Below are 24,064 nucleotides of genomic sequence, written 5' to 3' on the forward strand. Positions count from 1 at the left end.
TGATAAATAATAAGGGTGGCTTGTTAGCAATTTTTCGGCTGAAAGGCAAAAGACTTCTTTCAGTTTCTCTCTACCAAATCCACTCTCAAGGCTTTGGTTAGCCCAGGGCTATAGTTGAAGATACTTGCCCTGATACATATGTGTGTATATATATATATATATATAATTCAGTTTTGGGGATTGATAGATATGTGGGTATTCTATTTCAGATAATACAAAAAAAAAAAAATAACCTCATGAGTATATCTGAAAGTAAACTCATGATATCCATTTGCATATCATGAAATAATAACTTTTATTCCAGCAGGGTATATACTATACTTCCTTAATTATCTCCTACTGTAGTTAACACTAAATTAATTAAATATGAAGAACTATATGTGTTTCAGTATTAGAAGATTACAATATATATACATACACCCAATTGTATACATATATATATATATACACACACACATATATAAATATATATATATGCAATCATCAGATTTACAATTATTCAAACACATCTTCAGGTTCTTTTTCAAAATATTATAAATCTAAATTTTACATCCCTTTAAAAAATAAGCAATAAAATTAAGCATTAAAGATTAAAAAATTAAAAAGTGAAAAAATCAAATTATACTTTGTAATATTAAGAATTAAAATTTATGAATTATTCATTATAAATATGAATCATTATATATATCAACCTTGTAAAGTCAAGTATATAATGTCAAATACAAATTATAAGATATAAAATATACTTCAGAATAAAAATGTCTGTGTTTAAATGTGAAATATAACAAGAAAAATTCAAATACATATCTTCCTTTTTTGCTGGTACCAGGATTAGTTTTCAAAATATATATACACATACATACATACATGCATATGTTTGTATGCGTGTGCGTGTGCATTGTCCCCCACCTCTGTTTGACAACTGGTGTTGGTTTGTTTATATCTCTGTAATTTAACAGTTTGGCATAAGTGACTTGTAGAATAAATACCAGATTTTGAAAAAAACATAAGTACCGAGGTCAATTCATTTGATTAAGCCCTTTCAAGCTGATGGCCCAGCATAGCTGCAGTCCATTGAATGAATCAGATGAAAGATATGAGATAGAATAGAAGAGAGAGAGAAAATACTACTAGAGAAAGGGAGAGGAGGAAGAAAAAAAGAAAACATGGATGGAAGGAAGAAAAATAGCAAGAATATATGTTTGTTTGTATATATATATGAAAGTTTGATCTTGAAGTTAAGGGGAGGCTGGTAGCAAATAAAAATAACAGAAGGATTGGACAACCAGAAAAGACAAGGCATGTACTCACCGCAAATTAGAAATAAGGTAAATTAGATAGATATAAAGAACAAGGCTCAAATATACACAGTAAAGGCTGATAAATATATGGTACAGGTATATAAAGTGTATATAGAAGGATTTTTTTTCTAACAAAGAGAATGTGTTACTAGGGACCAATATGCATGTAAATGTATATAATCAAAAATTTGTGCTAAGAAAATATATATATGTTCTAACACAAGGTAGTTTTGGTGAATCCTTGTGCTGTATAATTTTATAGAGATTTGTTGTGTAAGGCTGGAATGATGTACAAAGGGAAAAGAATGAAGGTACAAAGGGAAAAGAAATGGAAACAAAGTTGCAATTTTTAACTTGTATGTATATTAATACATTCATCACACAGGTATAAAAAATAAATTTGTCCCAAAACATTTTAAAAATGGGTTGGGTGGGTCACTTTCCAATATAATGATTATACTAAAAGTGTAATCTTATACATATATACACACTGACATGCATATGTATGTGTATGTATATATATATATATATATATATATATATATATATATATATATATATATATATATATATACACACACACACACACACGCAAACACACACATATAAATATATGTACATGCATACATATACATAAGAAACATATACAAAAAAATACATACCCACGTGAAGCTATTTCACCTTCAATAAAGTAATATTTTACTCTACTTTTGGTATTTGAGTACTGCTTTCTCTACCTTGTTTTGCACCTGTGTGCTCATGTGTGTGTATATTGCTCCCTTTGTAAGTTTTGGCAGCTCTGTACAAGAGGAAGCAGCAACAGCTGAAAAATGAAAATACATCTGCTGAATTTTTAACTGAAAAATATTCTAAGTCCATTGAATAAACAATATTTTAAAAATCTAATCGTGGAGACAGTATTCCATCTACAGAATGAAATGACAAGCTTATTTTTCTTGATTGAAAACATGGCAGGATACTAACTTCAAATATGATTTCAAGTTTAGAAATAATAAAAGAAAGTTTATATTTCATGCCATCAGATAAAGACTAAAAACTTATATGCTGGCTCCTCTCTAAATGTAGGGCATTTATAAGAAGGCAGACTATGCTTTATATCATTAAGTGAATCTAGAAGCAAAAAGAATTGTGACCAGCCTAAATGTTAGTGATAGCATAGGGTGTCTATCCCTGCTTGAGCCTTTCATTACCTTTAAAGACCACAAAACTAATTTTAGAAGAAACCCCAAATGTAGATTTGTTGTTCTGGCTAAAACTGACATAGGAATAATTAATAAAAAATATGTTAGATTCCATTGTTCGTAGGATTAGTAACAGTATACATTTTCCTTTATGAAATAACATCATGTCTGTTATAAACTGGTTTTAAGAGCATTAGCAATAAACATAACTGTAGGTTTACTCAGTTTGACATTGTGGTCTTTTACCTGTCAATAACAAGGTCTCTACTGCTTAAAGCACTTACTTTTGCTGAAGAATATGTTCACATAAGTGAGTCAGAAACTGATATCATTCTGCACATTAGGAAATTCTGTTTTTTAACGACTTAACCTAAGTGTAGAAAAGTGCTTTGTTTGATGTGTCTATAGGACAGAGCAAAATTATGTATGCTTATAGGCATATATATTTAATACCGTTTACATATAGAACTCCCCCCTTCTTTATGGACAAGTCTATACAGGGATCATGATATTACCTTATTGCCACCTGTAATACAAATGGCATGAGCTTGATAGCCTTAGGAAGAATCTTATCATATTTTATCATATGGGCTTAAAAATTACAGTTGACATAAATCTTAGTGTTAACTTTTTATATATCAACTTAGATTTGCAGCCTAACCCTTTTAAACCTTATTGTAAGTCTAATGTGCTCTTTAGTAAGTGTTCAAATCATCTGTGCTATATTCTCAAACATCTGCTTAGTAATATGAGCAAGTGATTTTCCTCCTTGTTATCAGACAGGGCATCTTTTAATGGTGTGTCCTTGTACTACGATTTTGCACCCTTTGATATATGTTTGATATATAAGCAATGCAACATGATAGATGGTTTTCCATAGATCAATGATCCCTTTTTGTCCATTTTCAAAATTAGTTATAGCACATCTTTTATTGTTTTACTGGCCTTTAATTCTTCTATTTCTCCAAGATGGTATTTTGCAATACAGTTCTACATTTAAGAGATGAGGAATTATGTACATTATTTACATTTGAGGGATATTTTTCCCCATCTTGTTTGTTGTTAACACGTTTCGGCTGATATACTCGCCAGCCTTCTTCAGGTGTCTTGGGGAAATTTTGAACCTGGGTTCTCATTCCTAAGGTATTTTTCGGTGTTATTATTATCATTGTTATTATTGTCATTGTTCAGGTCACTGCTTGGAATTGAACTCAGAATCTTGGGGTTAATAGCCCGCGCTTTTACCCACTACACCATATCTTAGACCACAGTCATATGGCATAGTGGTTAAGAGCGCCGGCTGCTAACCCCAAGATTCCATGTTCGATTCCAAGCAGTGACCTGAACAATAATAATAATAATAATAATAATAATAGTAGTAGATCCACATTTGAAACAGATACAACTTTGATTTTGACTAATCGGTTAAGTGAATATGATCAAAAGAATAAACATTCATTTAACAAGGCTGGTCATTGTGACATTAATGTTAGAGAAGGCATTCATTGTAAATTCAATGAATGGCTTCCCATGCCAAATATGCAGCTGTTTACATTGTGTGCGCGTGTATGCATATGAATTCTATCTTTCATTCCTTTGTCTCTGTCAGGTTTTCCATGCTAGAATGGGTTATGAATATATTATTAAGTCATATTTTTACAGCTGGATGCTACACACACATACACACAAAATGTTAAATCACAATGAGTATGCTTGTATCGGATATCATATCCACCAATGTTCATCCTAATACACAAAAAATTGTGTTCATAATTGTTGCTGTGAAGTGATTAAGAAATTAAAATTGACTCTACAATGCAGCTCTATTTATATTTTGACAGTAATGTTTACTATAAATAGATATTATTTATGCCCAGAGACATTACTATTTATGTCCCCTAAAAATTACTCACAAAACTTCAGCTGGCATGATTTCCCCTAAAAATTACTCACAAAACTTCAGCTGGCATGATTTCAAATCATTTTCCGCTTTCAGGAAATCTAAAAATCTGTGTTTTGTTTTTTTAAATCTATTAAAACTATTTGGGGGCAGACCCTGAATATCTGATGTTTATAAGAAAATTCTAAACTCCTAAAAAGAAAAAGGAAAGGTTACTTGACCCTCAAGCATTTAAACTGGCCTCTCACACCTACCCTACAATGTCATTCTAAAAATATACAGTCACATCATTGAAATCTCAAAGCTATGAGTTAATTCAAAATAATGTTAATAGCTATTACATTTGACAAAGTAATCTGAATGCTAAAGGGGTTAATAAAATAAGTACTGCAGTAACTGAATATTAAAATTTAATTTAGACTTATTTAAGTACATTGAGATTATAAAAATTGCATGGTTTGTTCATTAACACTGACCTTTCAGCATTTAAACAGGTCATATCTGGCCCAAATATTCTACTTGTTTTTTGTTCAAACTGGCCAGATCCAGACTCTCACACCTACCCTACCATGACATTCTTAAAATGAACAGGCATAGGCATGCTTCTCAGCTACATGGTCCTAGGTTCAGTTCCACTGTGTGGCACCTTGGGCAAGTGTCTTCTGCTACAGCCTCAGGCTGACTAAAGCCTTATGATTAGATTTGGTAGACAGAAACTGAAAGAAACCTGTCCTACCAGCGTTGATGTGTTTACATCCCCATAACCTAGTAATTACCAGGCTTAAGAAAAGAGTAAGTACTGGGGTTGATACATTCAACTAAAAATTCTTAAAGGCAGTGCCCCAGCATGGCCACAGTCTAATGACTGAAACAAGTAAAAAAAATATAAAAGATACCACCAAAATCTCAAAGCTACAAGATAATGCATGATTAATTCAAAACAATGTAGATAAATATGCATTACATTTTAGAAAGTAGTCTGAATGCTAAAGGATAAAGGCAGGTGCATTTTACAGCCTAAACCAGTAAAGTTCACTTTTGAATTTGCTTGTTTCGTTTAAGATTTGGGAACTCTTCCATTGTATTTTGTACAGCTGTTATATATCTGGCTAAACACTCCTCTTTTTGTACGTCATAATATAAAACAAGAGTCAGCATGTATTAATGTATACAAGAGATATTTTTTACTAGGATTTCATTGTCTGTAATTAGTGTACGTTATATATGAGTGCAAACTATACACACATATAAATGTGTGTGCGTGTGTGTATCATCATTGTCTAACATTCAGTTTTCCCTGCTTGCATGGGTGAGATTTTCTATGGCCAGTTCTCTTCCTGTTTCTAACTTTCACCTGTTTCCAGGCATCATATCCTCCATGGACAGAATGCTTGTCATGCAAGACTGGAAATGAGCACTATTTTTAGTATGATGTCTATTACCACCAGGTGGATGATATATGTGAGTGTGTGTTATGTGTATATATATATATATATATATATATATATATATATATATTATATTAAATTGGAGATAAAACCACTATTAGGCAAATCAAACAATGAAAAACTTAAGCCAATACATAAAATTATTTAATTTAAATTATTTTAAATATATATCAAAAGTATTAAAAGATTAAAAAATAATGATTAAAACACTACGATCGTTTCATGGCTGTCCAATTCGTAATAATTCGAGTTATGGTTACAGTCAATCTTCAGGTGATTGAATTATTCTTTCTCTCTTCTTTCTCATGTAAATTGCATATTTCATGTCTTCATTTTCTCAGACTGCTCCAAAACAACAACAGCGATAACAGCAATAATCTTTCTCTTTCTCCCCATTTAAACTTTTCCTTTCACAAAGTATTATTTGCCGTTCTACCTTGATCTGTCACGTCTATACTGTTGTTGTTATTAGGGGTAATGATGTTTCGGATCTTTTCGGTTTGAACGGCAGTTTTTTCTAGCGGTGTCATATGAAATTTTCCCCCATAATTATGACCCTAGTATCGATCTATTGCATTTCAATCTGTTTTAGGGTTAGGGTTAGATAGGGTTAGGGTTAGGAGTGGGGCGAAGGGTATCTTTTTTTCTTCAGAAATGTAAATAAACCCTATATATATATATATATAAAATCTAGTTCAAATTTACAGAAAACAAAAGGCAAAGACAGGTGAAGGAACAACAAGCAGGTGTATTAGTTTAATACTCAGGAAGAAGGGAAAAATCTTTGATGTTTCAAGCCCATGCTCTTTGACAGAAAAGGATTAAGAGGATAAAAAACAGACAGAGGAAAAAATGTATTAAGGATTAACAGTTCGACATGATGAAATATATATATATATATACTCTTTTACTTGTTTCAGTCATGTGACTGTGGCCATGCTGGAGCACCACCTTTAGTCAAGCAAATTGACCCCAAGACTTATTCTTTGTAAGCCTAGTACTTATTCTATCGGTCTCTATTGCTGAGCTGCTAAGTTACGGGGATGTAAACACCAGCATTGGTTGTCAAGCGATGTTGGGAGGACAAACACAGGCACACAAACATATACACACATATATATATATACATATATACGACGGGCTTCTTTCAGTTTCCATCTACCAAAACCACAAGGCTTTGGTTGGCCTGAGGCTATAGTAAAAGACACTTGTCCAAAGTGTCACGTGGTGGGATTGAACCCGGAACCATGTGGTTCGTAAGCAAGCTACTTACCACACAGCCACTCCTACGCCTATAATATATATATATAGATTCATAGACTCATGTAGCTATCACAGAAAGCTCTCCAGTGACTTAGCTAAGAGACCACATAGTAATCTAATACAGAGGTGTACGATGCAGAATGTCCATGCAGCTGAAATTCAGGAGATCCGATCAGTGAATTTATTTCATTTGATAAACCATAAAAGGTCAGGAGGTATGAGAGGTGAATATATTTATTTAACCAGTTGTTATCCTTAGGATTATGGCCCTTTTGCAGCCTTCGTCATGCATTAATAATGTTGGTGTATAATAAATTATGTTTAGAGTTGAAGAATTTGTTTAACCACGATTTTCTGGTGATCTGTATAGCTAGCCTTCTATATCTGCATTGATTTGTAATTGTAGTGTGCATTGTGTAGCATACATATTGGTGCCAACACATAAAATTATAAATTATGCACTGAAATTATTATTACATAACGAATACTGCGAAACAGCCATAATCCTACAGATATCAAGTGGTTAAATATATTCATCTCATATACCACCTGACTTGTTACTTTTTATGGTCTATGCACTTCTCACGACATATATATATATATATATATTAGTCAGCTCTGACCAAATTGACCTATAATCAAAGGCATTCCAGCCATGATTAGCCCTTGTGTACACGAGGGAGAGACCAGGAGCCAAATTGTACAACATATTTTTAAAGATAGTATTGTGTGATTTGAAGGAGATTTGGCTGCTATTTCTACCACACTGAGTGCCCACATAGAGGCTCATTTGGTTACTGTAAGTTTCATTCTCACTGATTGCTCTTGTCCCATACCATCTGTCATCACCTCACAGGGACCAGAGAGGATGGGTTCTTTCATTACCTTTTTTTAATGATCTGTATATCTTACTTAACATGGATTTATAGTAAGGGCATACACCATACTGGGGTATTCATCTCAAGAAGGCATCTTGCTTAGACATATAATGCTAAAAGGCACAAAAGTATCAGTGGCAGACAAAAAGTGTCCAGCAGCGACAGTAGAATTGGGTATTGACACTTTTCATCTGCCATTGATACTTCTATGATTCTTAGCACCACTATGCATCTGTATGATATGTCTTTTCAAGATGAATACCACAGTACCGTGGCTTTCTAACATTATATCCATGTTTAGTTAGATATACAGATTGCTATTCTGAACAAATACTGCTTCTACTGCTACTCACAATTTTTTGCCTTCTTTAGTATTTTACTGTCACAAGAATGGGAGGAAAGAAGTACCTACAACTATTATCTTCATGCTGTAGTGTTGTTATTAAACTCTAGCTTAGCCTTGGTTAACACATAAAGTGCAACGGGCCATCAGGCACAGGTCGACAGGCCACAATCATGGCCCAGATAGATGCATTTAATTTATGGACGTTTGTTGGGGTCTAATGTCACTCAAATGTTCTGACCCCCCCTCCAGAATGCAAGAAGACTAATAGTTCAACTAATGACTTTTCAGGTGATGTAAAACTTGTTACCATTATATACTAAGAAGATATTTTAAATATTTTTTGCTTTTTATGTGTGCATGGTGGTCTCATTGTCATAAAATGTACTCAGCAGTCCATGCTATGTAACTGCAAATCCCAGCGCTTTATGGGTTAAGAAAACATAAGTTTAAAAACAGTACCAACTGGTAACCAGCCCGTTTTGATTCAACCATTATTTATCCAAGACCTCTTTGTTCATTGTGTTTTAAATTTTTTCTCACGCGCACACACACACATAACTGGCACTTGTGCATTTTGGGCAAGTGTCTTCAACTATAACCTTGGACTGATCAAAGCCTTATGAATGGGTTTGATAGACCAAAACTGAAAGAAGTCCTTCATGTGTGTGTGTGTCCCTCACTATTATATGACAGCTGATGTTGGTTTGTTAATGTTCCCTTAGTGGTTCAGCAAAAGAGAAAGATAGAATGGTTCAGATTGTAAATATACTGATGTTCATTTGTTTGACTAAACCCTTCAAGGTGGTGCCCCAGCATTGCCACAGTCCAATGACTGAAACAAGTTAAAAATACAGGATAGAAGATGTGTGTGTATGTTGCTTATAATAATCATTGTTATTGTTGTTGTTATTATTATTATTATTATTATTATTATTAAGGTGGTGAGCTGACCAAAATGTTAGCACACTGGACGAAATGCTTAGTGGTATTTCACACGTCACTACATTCTGAGTTCAAATTCCACTGAGGTCGACTTTTCCTTTCACCCTTTCGGGGTCGATAAAATAAGTACCTGTTGAACACTGGGGTCAATGTTATCAACTTAACCCCTCTGCTAATATTGCCGCCCTTGTGGCAGAATTTGAAGCGAATGTTGTTATATGTGGAGGGATGCCTGTGTAGTTCCACTACTATTTGGTTTCAAGTTCAGTCCCACTGTGTGGCACTTGGATGGTTGTTTTCTAATATTATCTTAGGCTGACCAACATCTCCTAGAGTAGAGGCATGCAGCCCCCCCCCCCACTGTTTAAATCGTCCATTGCTCATCCAATGTCAACTAAATTTAACCGAAATCAATATTCAATCAGAAATTTAATACAGACACTAAATAAAAGAAAAGAAAAAGAGCAAATAATAAAATATCATTAGTAATATCTGAAGGGTAAAAATATTGAAAAAGAGACAAATTAGTGTGATTTTGATAAAATTTGTGATAAATGTCACCATGACCCACTAAACATTTTTGTGTAGTCCACTTCTAGACTATATTGGCTACCTTGTGCATCACTGATATAAAGTACCATTGAAGGTTTTATGTCTTTCTCTATACAATGTATTTAGCATCTACAGCTTTTCTCTCTCTCTCCCCACCTCTCACTATCTCTCCATCTTCTTTCTTCCAGTTCTTTTTCTCCGTCCTGTCTCAGTTTCTCTTTCACTCCCTTCCTCTCTCACAGACCATCTATGCAAGCAATAGTTGCGTGTGTGTGACATTAGTGCTGACTACTAGTTGGCAGGTGTTGAGTTCAAATCCACTTGCTGAGCCTTAAAACAGGCAACCAAACCAAGCACCAAATTCTGCATTGTTCCTTCCATTGCTATCCAGGACACAAGTTGTAGATTGGTGTAGGTATTTCACCTTCATTGGTTTTCTCTCAAACAAATAGAAGATTTGTCCCTCCCATTTCTATTAATACTACATAACTGTCTGTCCTTCTAAGATTTTTGCTGATTTTGGAGAAGGATGGATACTCCTACACTGTCTCCCCTTACTCCAACACAGTACTGTATGTGTGTGTGTGTGTTGTGTTTTATATATTATTTTCTATGTTTATAAATATTTATGTATATGCAGCCCCCCTTTTGATTGGAGGGGAATATTAGCCTGCTCACCCAGCCAGTGGGCTGATGTTGTTTGAAGGCTAAAACAATGCAAAGTGCATTGTGACCAGCAGTGTGTAACATCTGATAGTCTGATTGGTCACATGATCATGTGATATATATTCATGTATTTATATGTGTGTGTGTGTGTGTATATATATATATATATATATATATATATATATTATATATATATATATATATATAATATATATATATATATATAGAGAGAGAGAGAGAGAGAGAGAGAGAGAGAGAGAGAGAAATATGTAGACAGATAGATAGATAGATAGAAATGGCAAGATAACAAAAGAATGAAAGCGACCTCGATATTATGTAAATAGCGGAATTTATCTGTAAATATAATATGTGACAATTATTCATTCAGTAGCCATGATAAAACTCTGACATCCGAAACTCAGAGTTTTATCATGGCTACCAAATAATTGTCACATATTATATTTACAGATATATACATGTATATATATATGAACAGGTGCACTGTGTGTCAGGTGTCAAAGTGATCACAGAGCGACATGAGATGAAGTGTTTTGCTCAAGAACACAATGCACCACCTGGTCTAGGAATTGAAACCACAATTGCTAGATCGTGAGTGCAACACCCTAACTACTAGGCCATGCACCCTCACATGTGAGCTTGTATGCAGCATGAACATTTGATCACTATAAACAAATTGTTTGTGCAGGTTGTTTGGCAAAAGCTGAATATTCGTACATGATCTTCGACTGGGGGTGAGGTCATATATATGTGTGTGTGTGTGTGTGTAGTCTGATCAGTAAGTATCCGGACTGTTGCCATAGTAACAAAGCTAAAGCATGACAAGTGAATCAGCTTGGTACAGATTACCTTTTAACTCTGCTGTGCATGCACACTATGTTTTAATGTTCTAGCTCACTTCTACTGTTTATAGCAGTGCTTGGAAGGAAGGTGTGTAGCATGTGATCATCACATTGACCATGACAGGAAGTTGAGAGGAGAATTTGCATCAAATTTTGCCAAAAGCTTGGTGATACCTACTCAGAGGTCTATGCAAAGTTTTCAAAAATCTTTCATTGTTCTCGACACAATCAAGGAGATCTTATGTAATTGAAACTTGAGTGTCTTCTTGGTGAGGTGAAAGCAGTTTTGGCATAAACTTGGCAGACATGCATCTCCTACCAAAATCTTCAGTGATAATGGATTGAACTGATCTGCACATCCTCTGATAAATCACTGATGGTGATTCAGCGATTTCTCCTCACAGCTGCACGCACATCTACAATGTTTTTCTCAGTTCTGCTGGTCGTGGGTCTCCCAGAACATTTGTCAATATCAATATCTTTCAGACATTTTGGAAATGTCTGAAACACTCATACACTTGTATGTGGCTCATACACTCCTCTCCATACTCTTTCTGCAACTTTGTGTAGGCCTCTGAGCAGGTAACACCATGACAACTTTCTGTCATGGTCAATGCAATGATCACACACTACACACCTTCCTACTAAGCACTGCTGTAAGCAGTGGAAGTGAGCTAGAACATTCAAACTTAGTGCACATGCACAGCAGAGTTCAAGGTCAATTTTTGCCTAGTGGCTTTCCTCTATGTGCTTTAGGCTTCGTTATTATGGCAACTGTACAGATATTTATTGATCAGACTGCATATATATATATATATATATATATATATATATATATTTATACACATATATATATATAGAGAGAGAGTGTGTGTGTGTGAGTGGGCACTTTGGATAATGACTTTGATGCACTATGTCTGAAAATAAAACTAGATGGTCATGGCTGTAATATGTTTGACCACAGGTCTGCTTTATCAAGACTGACCTAGATCTGGAACCACAAGACAATATATAAATTTGCCAGTTTATTGTGTTTTCACAGCATAAAACTAATAGTAGCTCATATTTAAGTACTGTTTATCTCTCTATATATAAACGGCAGTTTGTCTGTCTGTGTGTCTGTGAGGTTGTACCCTCACCCTGACCACGGCTTTCAACCAATTCTGATGAAACTTGACACACACATAGCCCAATGTCATAATTAAAAACTAACGCAGCGAAAATTTTGAAAAGTTCCTCCAGTTCTGAAAAATATCGATAAATTTGACTGGGGTCGAGAATCTAAGCTTTTTATATGCAATACATTTTCTGTTGTAGTTTTCGCAACTTGCAATCAAGTTTCACCAAACTCATGGTGAAGCTTAATGTTACCCTAAGAAACTTAATTCTGAGGTTAGTTTTCCATGCAATACCTTACCATCAGAAAAAATACACAGAAGTATTCGAGTGAAGAGAAGACATTGCAACCTACACATGCACCTTTGTTCCCTAGAGGGAAAGGACTAGATTGAGATTAGTCGTTGCCTACTAGGGGCTCTTACATACCCGGACAACGCCGGGCTATGCTGCTAGTTTTAAATATTTATCTCTCACTGGATAGAGTACTTTTTCTTTTGTGACCCCCACTGCCACCACCACCACCACCATTATGTTGGGGTTGTGAAGGGAATTTAGCTCTGTTGCAAGCTAAATAGCTATGTAGTTATTGTTTCATTTCTGTTCTTATTGCTATATGATACTGTTGTTGTTTGACCCTTGGTCATTTCTGATTGCACATTCTTGCTGTTTTAAGGATATCTATGCTCCAAACTGTTGAGAAGTGTTTCCCTAAGTGGGCAGTACTGCTCCCTTGAGGGCAGTGGAAAGATCTAGGGGCATGTTGAGAAGAAAAGTGGGGTGATTATGGACGTAAAACCCCACAAAATAATGTTTTATTTATGAAATACAACAGTTTTGAGTTTGCTGCAGAAAGTGGTCTATGTTTGTTGTGTTGAGTGTTGAGGGTGGGGAGGGTGCTAGGAATGTGGCCTGGGTAGCTTGAAAAACTTTGGGAAGCACTGCTGTAGGGTGTGACTTCATGAATTGGCTGCTATTTCTAGCAGATCTGGTGACCATGTAAAATCTTCTTTGTTGGTTTATGTTGTTATTATTGTTACTGTTATTATTCTTCTCACTGTCATTGTTGTTAATATGTTGCTGTCATTGACTTCGTCTATTATTACATTTTGTTGTTTTTGTGTTTGTTAATGGTTGCTTTTTTTTTGTTTCTGTTTTTTTTTTTAGCTATTGTGTACTGTTTTTGCAGCCATTAATGTTTACCATTTTGTGACCATTCACTGTCTCAAAGGCTTTTACTGTTTGCTGTTGCTTGGGCTATTAATGTTTTTTAGATTTTCATGGTAACTGTTGTTTTCTGTTTTTGTGGCTATGAATGTTTTCTGTTTTTGTGACTATTTACTGTTTTAGAGGCTATTAATGTTTTCTGTTTTTTAAGCTATTAATGCTTGCTGTTTCTCTTGTGAATATTTGTTGTGTTTATGGTTATTGTTTGCTGTTAGGGGGCTGCTATTGCCTGTTGCTTTGTGTCTATTTGTGTTTTGCACTTATATCAATGTGTCACTATAATCTCGTGCTTGCTGTGACTTGGGTGCTGTTTTTGTAACCACAATTTTTGTGAAAATGTATACTGTTTTTGTGTCACAAATCTTTGTTGTTTGTGTGTCTCTTTGCTGTTTCTGTTTTTTTCTGACTCCTGCTCATTGATTTCCTTTACTATTTACTGTTTCGCTAATTATTGTTTACGGGTTTTGTGAACATTTTCTATACGTCTTACTATTAATGTTTACTAATGTCTGCTTATCAGTGCTATTGTTTCTGTTTGCTGCTATTGCAGCTATTAATGGCTCTCGGTGATGATGCACTTTCTATCACCATTTTATGCTGCTTTTTCCTATTGTTATTTACTACATATATCATTGTTATTGGTGTTGCTGTTATTGTCACAGCTACTGTTATAGGTGTTTGTTGTTGTGGTGCAAATATTTTCTGTTATTCTTGTTACTGCAACGACTACTGCACTTAATGGTTGCTGTTGTTCTAAATGTTTGTTGCTGCTGGTATTATTGTTGATGATGCTGTTTACTGTTTCACTGGTGCTGCTGTTACTGCAACAGACACTGGCTGCATAATTCAGCCCAGACAAAGCAATCGACCCGTCACTTCTTCCCCAGAAGACAGATTTGGTTACCTGAAGCTGCGATACTGCACATGACGTAACATCATTGCAGACTGTTGCTGCAGTGTTCATACACACACACACACACACACACATACATATACACACACACATTTAAATAAATCAAAAACATTCACACACTCAAATACAGACATACATTATAAACACCCATTTAAATACATATATCACAATCATTAAATGTGCACACACAAATAGGCACCTGTGCATGTGCACACACATGCACACCAATACATAGTCATATACTGCACATACTTAGATGAATACGGACATGTACTGCACTTAATCATATACATATTTGCACAAATACAAACATACACACACATACTCAGAAACAAATATAATCACCCTCTCTTTCTTTCTCTCACTCATTTACTTTTTCTCTCTCTCCCTCTCCTGTGCTCCATTTGCTCCTCCCCACTCTCCATACATTAAATAGATTTTATTAAAATTTTAATACTTATTCCATTCTCTTAACACTGTTATCATACATTGATTCAAACTTATTTCTCTCTATTTCTTTTGTCTGTCTGTCTGTCTCTCTGATTCTCTACCTCCCCCTCTCTCTCTCTCTCTCTCTCTCTCTCTCACCCTTTGTCTTTCACTAGATTTTCTTCGTAATTATGATATTATGATTTTCTCTCTCTCTCTCTCTCTCCTCTCCTGTGCTCCATTTGCTCCTCCCCACTCTCCATACATTAAATAGATTTTATTAAAATTTTAATACTTATTCCATTCTCTTAACACTGTTATCATACATTGATTCAAACTTATTTCTCTCTATTTCTTTTGTCTGTCTGTCTGTCTCTCTGATTCTCTACCTCCCCCTCTCTCTCTCTCTCACCCTTTGTCTTTCACTAGATTTTCTTCGTAATTATGATATTATGATTTTCTCTCTCTCTCTCTCTCTCTCTCTCTCTCTCTCTCTGTATATATATATATATATATATATATATATATATATATTATGTGTGTGTGTGTGGTGTATATATATATATATATGTGTGTGTGTGTATATATATATATATATTGTGTGTGTGTGTATATATATATATGTGTGTGTGTGTGTGTGTGTGTGTATATATGTGTGTGTGTGTGTATATATATATATATGTGTGTGGTGTGTGTGTATATATATATATATGTGTGTGTGTTGTGTATATATATATATATGTGTGTGTGTGTATATGTATATATATATATATATATGTGTGTGTATAATCAATGTGTGTGTTTCCTGTGCACTCTTCCATAAAAACATTCTAAAATTGACTGCAAAAAAAACAACACACACACACAATAGATTTAAGTAGAGTACATAATTATATTTTTACAAGGAAAAGGTTGAAGCAACTTCATAATTCCTCTGTTGATTGGCATCCTCAGACCATCTCTGTATCTATCCATTCAACCATTTATCTATTTCTTTACTCCCTCCTCTCTCTCTCTCTCTCTCCACACACACACACACATATCTGCTCAGCTGTTTGTTTTAACTCTTTCTCTCAATCTGCCTGGTCATTATGAGTTTAGTATCAAACCATGTATATATATATATATATATATATATATATATATATATATGGCACATAAAATACACCAATCTGACCGTGGCCGTTGCCAGCCCTGCCTGGCACCTGTGCAGGTGGCACGTAAAAAGCACCCACTACACTCACGGAGTGGTTGGCGTTAGGAAGGGCATCCAGCTGTAGAAACATTGCCAGATTAGACTGGAGCCTGGTGCAGCCTTCTGGCTTCCCAGAACCCCCCCCCCCCCGGTCGAACCGTCCAACCCATGCTAGCATGGAGAACGGACATTAAACGACGATGATGATGATGATGATATATCAACTCATCTGTTTTGCCTTTAACTCTTTCTCTTTATCTGCCATATGTTTGCCAGTCATTATGAATCTAGCTGTCAAACTATATATGTATGTATATGTATGTATATACACACATACACACACAGAAACACCTGTATATTAGTGTTGCCAGATGGCCCGGCTGTCTTCTCTCTTTTTTTATATTACAGTGTTAAACTAACAATATCTCTCTCTCTCTCTTGTGTGTGTATGTGTGTAGCTCACCTTCCTTCATCCCTGTGTCTATCTGTCTGATGTCCTCCTATATTAACCAGCCAGCTATTTTCAAATAAATTACTCTACAAGGTTAACTCTTTTCACCTTGTTCCAGCTGGGATTGTGGTCTGGGGTGCCTGACTGTTGGTCAGGGAAGCAGGGAGAGGGACAGAAAGATGGAACATTCTCTTCTGCATACACACACACACACACACACATACACACAACAAACTTATCACACACCTCCAATCATATACAGAAAATTAAGAATTTTAATAGATAAGCAATACCTATATGCACGTACTGAAGGTATACATAGAGCCACATATATATAAATAGACTTACTATGCACACTGAGTTAAGCTATATTCTTTATTTCTCTGTCTGTCTGTCTGTCTCTCTGTCTCTCTCCCTCTCCATAAACCTTTTACCATTGGTTTACACTAAAGAAATTCTTTTGGTGTTTTCATATACAAAAGTTGTGCAGCACACATCCAGACTCTATTGCACATGCATACTTAACACACACACACACACAGACTTGTCGTCAACAAATGTGAGAGACAAATACACATGCATTTAAACCATTTAGACTAGTATATTTACACATTTAAATGCTTGCATGTATGTAGATATCTCCACACAACATGCACAAATACAATGCAAGTCTTTTAAATATTCCACTTGGATGCACAGGTTCGGATCACTGGGAAAGTAGATGCACATGTTTGATGCACATTGTGCATATGTAATGTGCATTGTTTTCCATCCTGCATATATTATCTGTCTGTCTGTCTGTCTCTCTCTCTCCCTCCCCCCTCTCTCTCTCTCTATATATATATATTTACTATTGCTAGTGCTGCATTGATAATGTGCAGCTGGTGTTTGGTGACAGAGATATTTTCTCTTGTGCATCCCATACGATTGGTGCAGTCTTCTGCATTCATTCCTTCCTTCCTTCCTTCCTGTATTGCACCCTGAAATTGTCCCTGCAGTAATGCAATATCATGCAAATCAGGGTGTGTTCCATTGGTTCAGACAGTTGACATCTCGCATTTGTATTGTCTTCCTGGTCGTATTCTGGGGAGGGAGAGAGAGAGAGAAGAAGGAAAACAACATCCACCCATTCACCTTTCCCACCAAAAATAACAACTAATTTTGCCATCCTCTCACCCAATCATTCCATTAAACATTGTACTTAAGTTAAAGGAAGACTTACAAGGAATAAATGTTATACCCAGGAACATTAGAGAAGAAGAATTACTACTGCTTCAGCAGCTATTTCTAATATAGACACAAGCCCGGCAATTTCGAGGGCAGGGGTTGATTTCATTGACCCTACTTACTAAACTTGTCTTGTGTGTTAATGTTTTTGCCAACTTATAATAATAATAATAATGATAATAATCCTTCCTACTGGAGGCACAAGGCCTGGGGAGGAGACTAGTCGATTACATGAATCTCAGTGTTCAACTGGTACTTAATTTATTAATCCCGAAAGGATGAAAGGCAAAGTCAACCTTGAAGTAATTTGAACTCAGAACATAGCAATGAGTGAAACACCGCTAAGCATTCCGCCCAGCGTGCTAACAATTCTGCCAGCTCGCCACCTTCATAATAATAATAATAATAATAATAATGATGATGATTTCAAATTTTGAGACAGCAAGTTTGGGGGAGTGGATAAGTCGATTACATTGACCCCAGTGCTCAACTGGCACTCGTTTTATCAACCCCAAAAGGAGGAAAGGCAAAGTCGACCTTGGCCGAATTTGAACCCAGGATGTAAAGCTGCTAAACAGTTTGCCTGGTGTGCTAACAATTCTACCAGCTCGCCTCAATAATAATAATAATTATAATTATAATAATGGTTTCAAATTTTGCCACAAGGGCAGCCATTTGGGGTGGGGAAATGTGTCGATTACATTGATTCCCATTATGCAACTGGTACTTAATTTATCGATCCTGAAAGGATGAAGGGCAAAGTTGACCTTAGTGGAATTTGAATTCAGATAATAATGATAATGGTAATAATACAGTGGGATTCACATTGTTATAAATTTTCTTATTTCTGTTTTTGATATATAAATTTATAAAGCTTCATAATGTTGTTCCATTATGTTAAAGATTTTGATTATGTCTTTGGTTTCATTTTTCATAGTTAAGGTTGTTGTTTAAGCTGGTCATATCTGGCCCATAAATTCTTCCTGTTTCATGTTTAAACTGGCCAGATGTGGCTTCTCACACCTACCCTACAATATCATTTTAAAAAAAAAGAAATATACATTTAACCCTGGCAAGGTTTTTCACTCAGAATGTAAGGAACTTGGTTAAGTATGGTTGGTCTGATGTTCTTCCAGTTTGTCTGGTATTATTCCATTTCATCTGGTATCCTACCATTTAATATGGTATCCTACCATTTTGTCTGGTATTCTGTTATTTACTCTGGCATTCTTCCATCTAGTAATCATGAAAATAATAGCAAGTTCTTATATCATCATAAAGCCACAAATTATGAAAGATGAATATGGTTGATGTTTATCACCCCACCCACTCCATGACTATAATGTATTTTATCAACCTTAGAAGGAGTAAGTACAAAGCTTATTAAAGTGTTTAGTTCAGTTGCTACTACCAGTTGGGTCTCAAAGAATGGCAAAGCAATTCCAGGATAGCTTTATGGTATGGTGGGGAAGGGTGATCAGGATCTGAATGTCTGTGCTACAAATGTGACTACAGCCAAAGAATGAAGTCAGTGCCAACGTCTTTAGGCTGTGACCCTTTTATACTGTACCACCATCATATAGTCAGCCATGTTGCGGATGAGCCTCACCTGCCTTCTTGTCACATTGTCAGTGTTAAATACTATGCACACTCTCTCCTATGCTCTACCTTTCTCAAGTGAGTGTACACCCAACCTACACATCAAGCAGGGCTCTCCCTAATTCCTCTTTCTTTAGCATATGAAGGCCCATCCATTTTTTGGAGAAAAAAGAAAAGAAAAAAAAGAAAAGCAGGAGTTATGTCACTTTTCTTTTTACCTTTTCTTTATGAAAATTCCTCATGCAAGGTGACACTTTCTTTTGCTGTGTACTCTCCCCAGCTGTTTTATTTCCTGGAGTTGTTTCATGTCAGTATTGTTGTTTGACTTGCTAAAGATAAGCTTGTATTGTTGTTGTTGTTGTTGTTAGTGGTGGTCGTCGTTGTAATACTTTGGGCATTGTCATTTAAATTTGCATTTTTGCAACTTTTCTTTTTATTCTTATCAAATTATTCAAACTGCCTGCGTTTTATAACTGTATCTGATTATCATTTTTTTTTTGTTTTTTACTTTTTCATTTTCTTTTCAAATCCTTTTTTCTACCCACATAAAAAGAAAATTGTGGAGGTGAGGATTTCACGTCTAGCCCCTCCTTCTGATACCACAGGGATTGTCACTATTAATCATAAATAAAGCAAAATAGGTGTTTGCAGAAATATAACTACACAATAAAAATGTATAATACTGGGCTCTTTTTTTCTCTCTCTCTGCCCCAGCTAATTGGGTGGGCATTTTGAGTTTCCATAGTCCTTAGTGAGTGAAAAGAGTTTTAAAAGATAAAAAATTTATATTGTGTAACCCTAGAAGAAGCCACCTTCAAAGAGAATCTTTGTAAAAATGTGCATGTACAGCATACAGCAACAATGATAATACTTTCACTTATTTCTCATAAAAAAAAAACCTACAAATAAAGCTTATGGGTTTATGGGAAATGTACAAACATAGTTATTTAAAGGCAAGGGATGGTGCAAAAACATTATACAATGCACAAAGACATAAAAAATTTATGAATAAAAGTAAATAAAATACACACAAACATGCATATATATATATATATATATATAAAATATGCAAATACAACAAATAAGGGCAACCCAACTTGACATAGATGAAAAGCCAGCCCAGATAATAATACTATACAAAATACTAGGTTTATTTGCTGCCCACTGATTTTGTGAAAGTGCAAATATTCCATTGTTGTGTGATTATCTATTGCCCTATTTAGAATTGATGCATATATGCAACATTGTTGATACCTCTCTTTCAACTTGAGGCTGCTGTTATGACACCAGGTTAGTCTTTATCAAAATGTATGACATCTAAGTAGTCTGTTTCATTGACTGCATGCAATCTCCAGATCCATTGATGCATATACAACATGCTTTAACTAGTTGCACCATGCTCTACTTTTTCAGATGCTTGACTTATATAGAATGTAGTGTGGAAGATTTAGACATGTTGCATTTCCCTTATTGTTATAGACTGCAGCTGTGTGCCTCATGGAAGCCTAACAATTATTGTTATACTGCACTGATGGTCTACATCTCTGCACAGTGTTCATATGACCAATGAGGTTGTTATTGCTGCTGTTTTTGTTTGTCTGGACTGAGTGAGAGGCAAAATGTATTTGTATGCAATGTAAATAGAGCTCTGAGCTGCTTTCACTGTATCTGGTGGTCAAATATACAGTGGTATAGTGTGAAGATTCAAATGTGGTAGCAAAACATGTCCTTTAACTTTTGAGTATGTTATTTTCATTGTGTAGGTATGCTGTCTTCATCATTTAATGTCCATTTTCCATGATGGCATAGGTTGAATTGTTTGATAGGTTCTGGTGAAGTTGAAGGGCTGTGCAGAGTTCCAGTGTATTCTTTGGTGTAGTTTCTATGGCTGGATGCCCACCCTAATGCCAGCCACTTTACAGAGTGTACTGGGTCCTTTTTACATGTCTTGAGTTCTAGTGAAGTTGCTGAGTAACTTAGAAGACAGAAAAAGAACAGGGAAAAAGAAAACGTTCCCACTGCAAAGTGTTGGTTGGGCAGGTGGGGAAGGGACAGGTACTTGAAAGGGGAAGGTGGAGTGGAGTGGCTTTATGCCAAGTGTTGAAAGTATGGGAGCTGGACAAGCATGAGTGTTCTTGCTATTGAGGATATCCCACATTATGTATAGGAGTAGATGAGAGTATAATTCCATTAGAAATAGTACATAGTAATCTGAATGCTGAAAGGTTAAACAGATCTATAGTCAAGGGTATTCCATCTATGACCATCCCATCATTTTTTCCGGAAATAGTGTAGCCAGGACTACATTATCCACTATGTCCTTTTTTAAGAAAGTAGAGTGTGATTTGAGAACAATTTCCAGCAGATTGAACAACTTTTTTTTCTGAAGTGGATGCAAATGTTTAAAGTATATGACTGGAGGTTCTGTTTTGTTTTACAGAAGAATTAGTAATGTTTGTATTGTTGATGTTGTTGTTGTTACAGAAAAAGATATTAAGCAACACTAACAATAAATCAAAAAACATGAAAATAAACAAGCTTTTGACAGTTTTATAGATATTTCAAAATTATGATGCTACATGCTCGGGTGTTTCCATTATTTTGTCCAACCCCTGTATATACATACATATATTTATATATAAAACAGTTATTACTATTTACTCCAATGTGTTATGGCCATTATTTATACCTTGTCTTGTGTGTGTATATATATATATGTATGTATGTATGTATGTGTGTGTGTACACACACACACAAACAGATAGTAGGTACTTATGTTGAGTGGTCAGGATGACTTCATGTCTCAACTCCAATTCAAATGCTGCTTAAAATGCAGGGATGTTATAGTTGCCTAAATGATGGGAACTGGCTGTCAGCAATGTATCATACTAGCTGGGGCATGTATAATAATATAAAAGGATAGACAGGGATCAACAGGTTCTGGTTCAGAATATGACACTTATTTATACAACACAAAGGGAGAAACAAATGCTTTAAGGAATTTAAATGACAGCCAATCAGTACAAGTTCCATTCAAGAATTTTCTTAATGGTTGCAATATATGCTGGTATGCTCTTGGAATAGTTATAAGGTAAGTCCCACCACTAAAATGCTAGTTGCAGACAGCTTGCAGGGAACTGCACCAACTATGCATCTATTCTTGAAACAACTGTAAGGAACAATCTGCATACCTTCTTTCTTCTCTTTCAGTTTTAAGATTTTACCTGTGTTGACCTACTTTTATCTACTGTGAATTATCAATACCATAGAATTATGTAATATACCTATGCACAATACTTAAATGATCACATGTGTGTTTAAACAAAATAATATAAAGAAAATAAACGAAAAAAGAAAATGTTGTACATGTCTACTTTTATTTAGTTCTTTCTATTTTCCTCTCTCATTCTCCCAGGTCTGCATATGTGTCTTTTGGAGGTCTGCTGATGAGGCTACAAGGAGACGCCAACAATCTACACGGTTTTGAAGTTGATTCCCACGTCTACCTTTTAATGAAGAAGCTGGCATTTTAAGAAAACTGATAATTGCATGAACACACTGACAGACACATACATGTAACATTCATCTATAAATTCACCCTATATATATCCCCATACATGCACACACACACACACACACACACACACACACACACGTGTGTATAAAGCTACAAAAATGACTTGACATGCCCAAAATTTCATGTCAAGGCACTTATTGATCACAAATCATTATCTCTTTGAATTACATGTATACACATTCTCAGGAATCACACACACACACACACACTAGAAGTGCACACTTTTAAATACACATACATGCTTCTCTACATAACCATATAATTTATAAGCTCATAACATTAACACAGAAAATGTCTTAAAATAAATACATACAATAAACGCTACATGCTTTAAACATAACATATACATAGCATACACAAAGCATATAGATACCTTAAACATAGCCTCTATACATACTACAAACACATACAGATGCCTTAAACACACCATATACACATCATAAATATCAAAAATTTCTATTTTTCCAATCTTTGTAAGATTTGTTTTTTAAATAAAGATCACTGCCACTTTTGAAATTACTTTGTAATTTGACTTCTGTTTTGTTTATTCTTCTGAATTCAGTCCCACTGCATGGCACCTTGGACAAGTGTCTTCTACTATAAGTCCAGGCCAACCAAAGCCTTGTGAGGAGAAGCTGAAAGACGCTTGGTTTCATTTTTACATGTGTGTGTCTTTGTGTTTTTGTTTGTCCCCAACTCTACTTGACAACTGGTGTTGGTTTGTTGACATCCTTACAACTTAGTGATAGAATAGGTACCAGTACCAGGCTTAAAATGAAAATAAGTACAGGAGTTGACTTGTTCAACAAAACCCTTTCAGGGTAGTACCCTAAGCACGGCTGCTGTTCCATAACAAACAAGTAAAAAATAAAATATATATATATACTTAAAGAATATGTTTAAGTGTCTGAAAGAACATGCATGTGAGGGGTCAGTTCATTTGATTAAAATAACTTTAAAGGCAGTGCCTCA

General features: G+C 35.2%; 1 protein-coding gene across 3 annotated transcripts in view; it reads left to right on the forward strand.

Moving 5' to 3' along the window:
• LOC115221702 (DNA-directed RNA polymerases I, II, and III subunit RPABC3) overlaps positions 1-23,619 on the forward strand; it is a 373,348-nt gene extending 349,729 nt beyond the window's left edge. The window contains exons 4-5 of one of the 3 annotated variants that reach the window (XR_005002874.1): positions 22,931-23,152; positions 23,189-23,619. Coding sequence is in view for 1 of the 3 variants with exons in the window: in XM_029791906.2 (XP_029647766.1) it covers positions 22,931-23,048 (118 nt within the window). In the remaining 2 variants the exon portion in view is untranslated. Of the gene's footprint in view, positions 1-22,930 lie in introns of all 3 variants that reach the window. The other 2 variants (XR_005002875.1, XM_029791906.2) reach the window with 2 other exon arrangements.
• The last annotated feature ends 445 nt before the right edge of the window (positions 23,620-24,064 follow it).

The sequence above is a fragment of the Octopus sinensis genome, linkage group LG18 (genome assembly GCF_006345805.1).
Source record: "Octopus sinensis linkage group LG18, ASM634580v1, whole genome shotgun sequence".
NCBI classification, from domain to species: domain Eukaryota; kingdom Metazoa; phylum Mollusca; class Cephalopoda; order Octopoda; family Octopodidae; genus Octopus; species Octopus sinensis.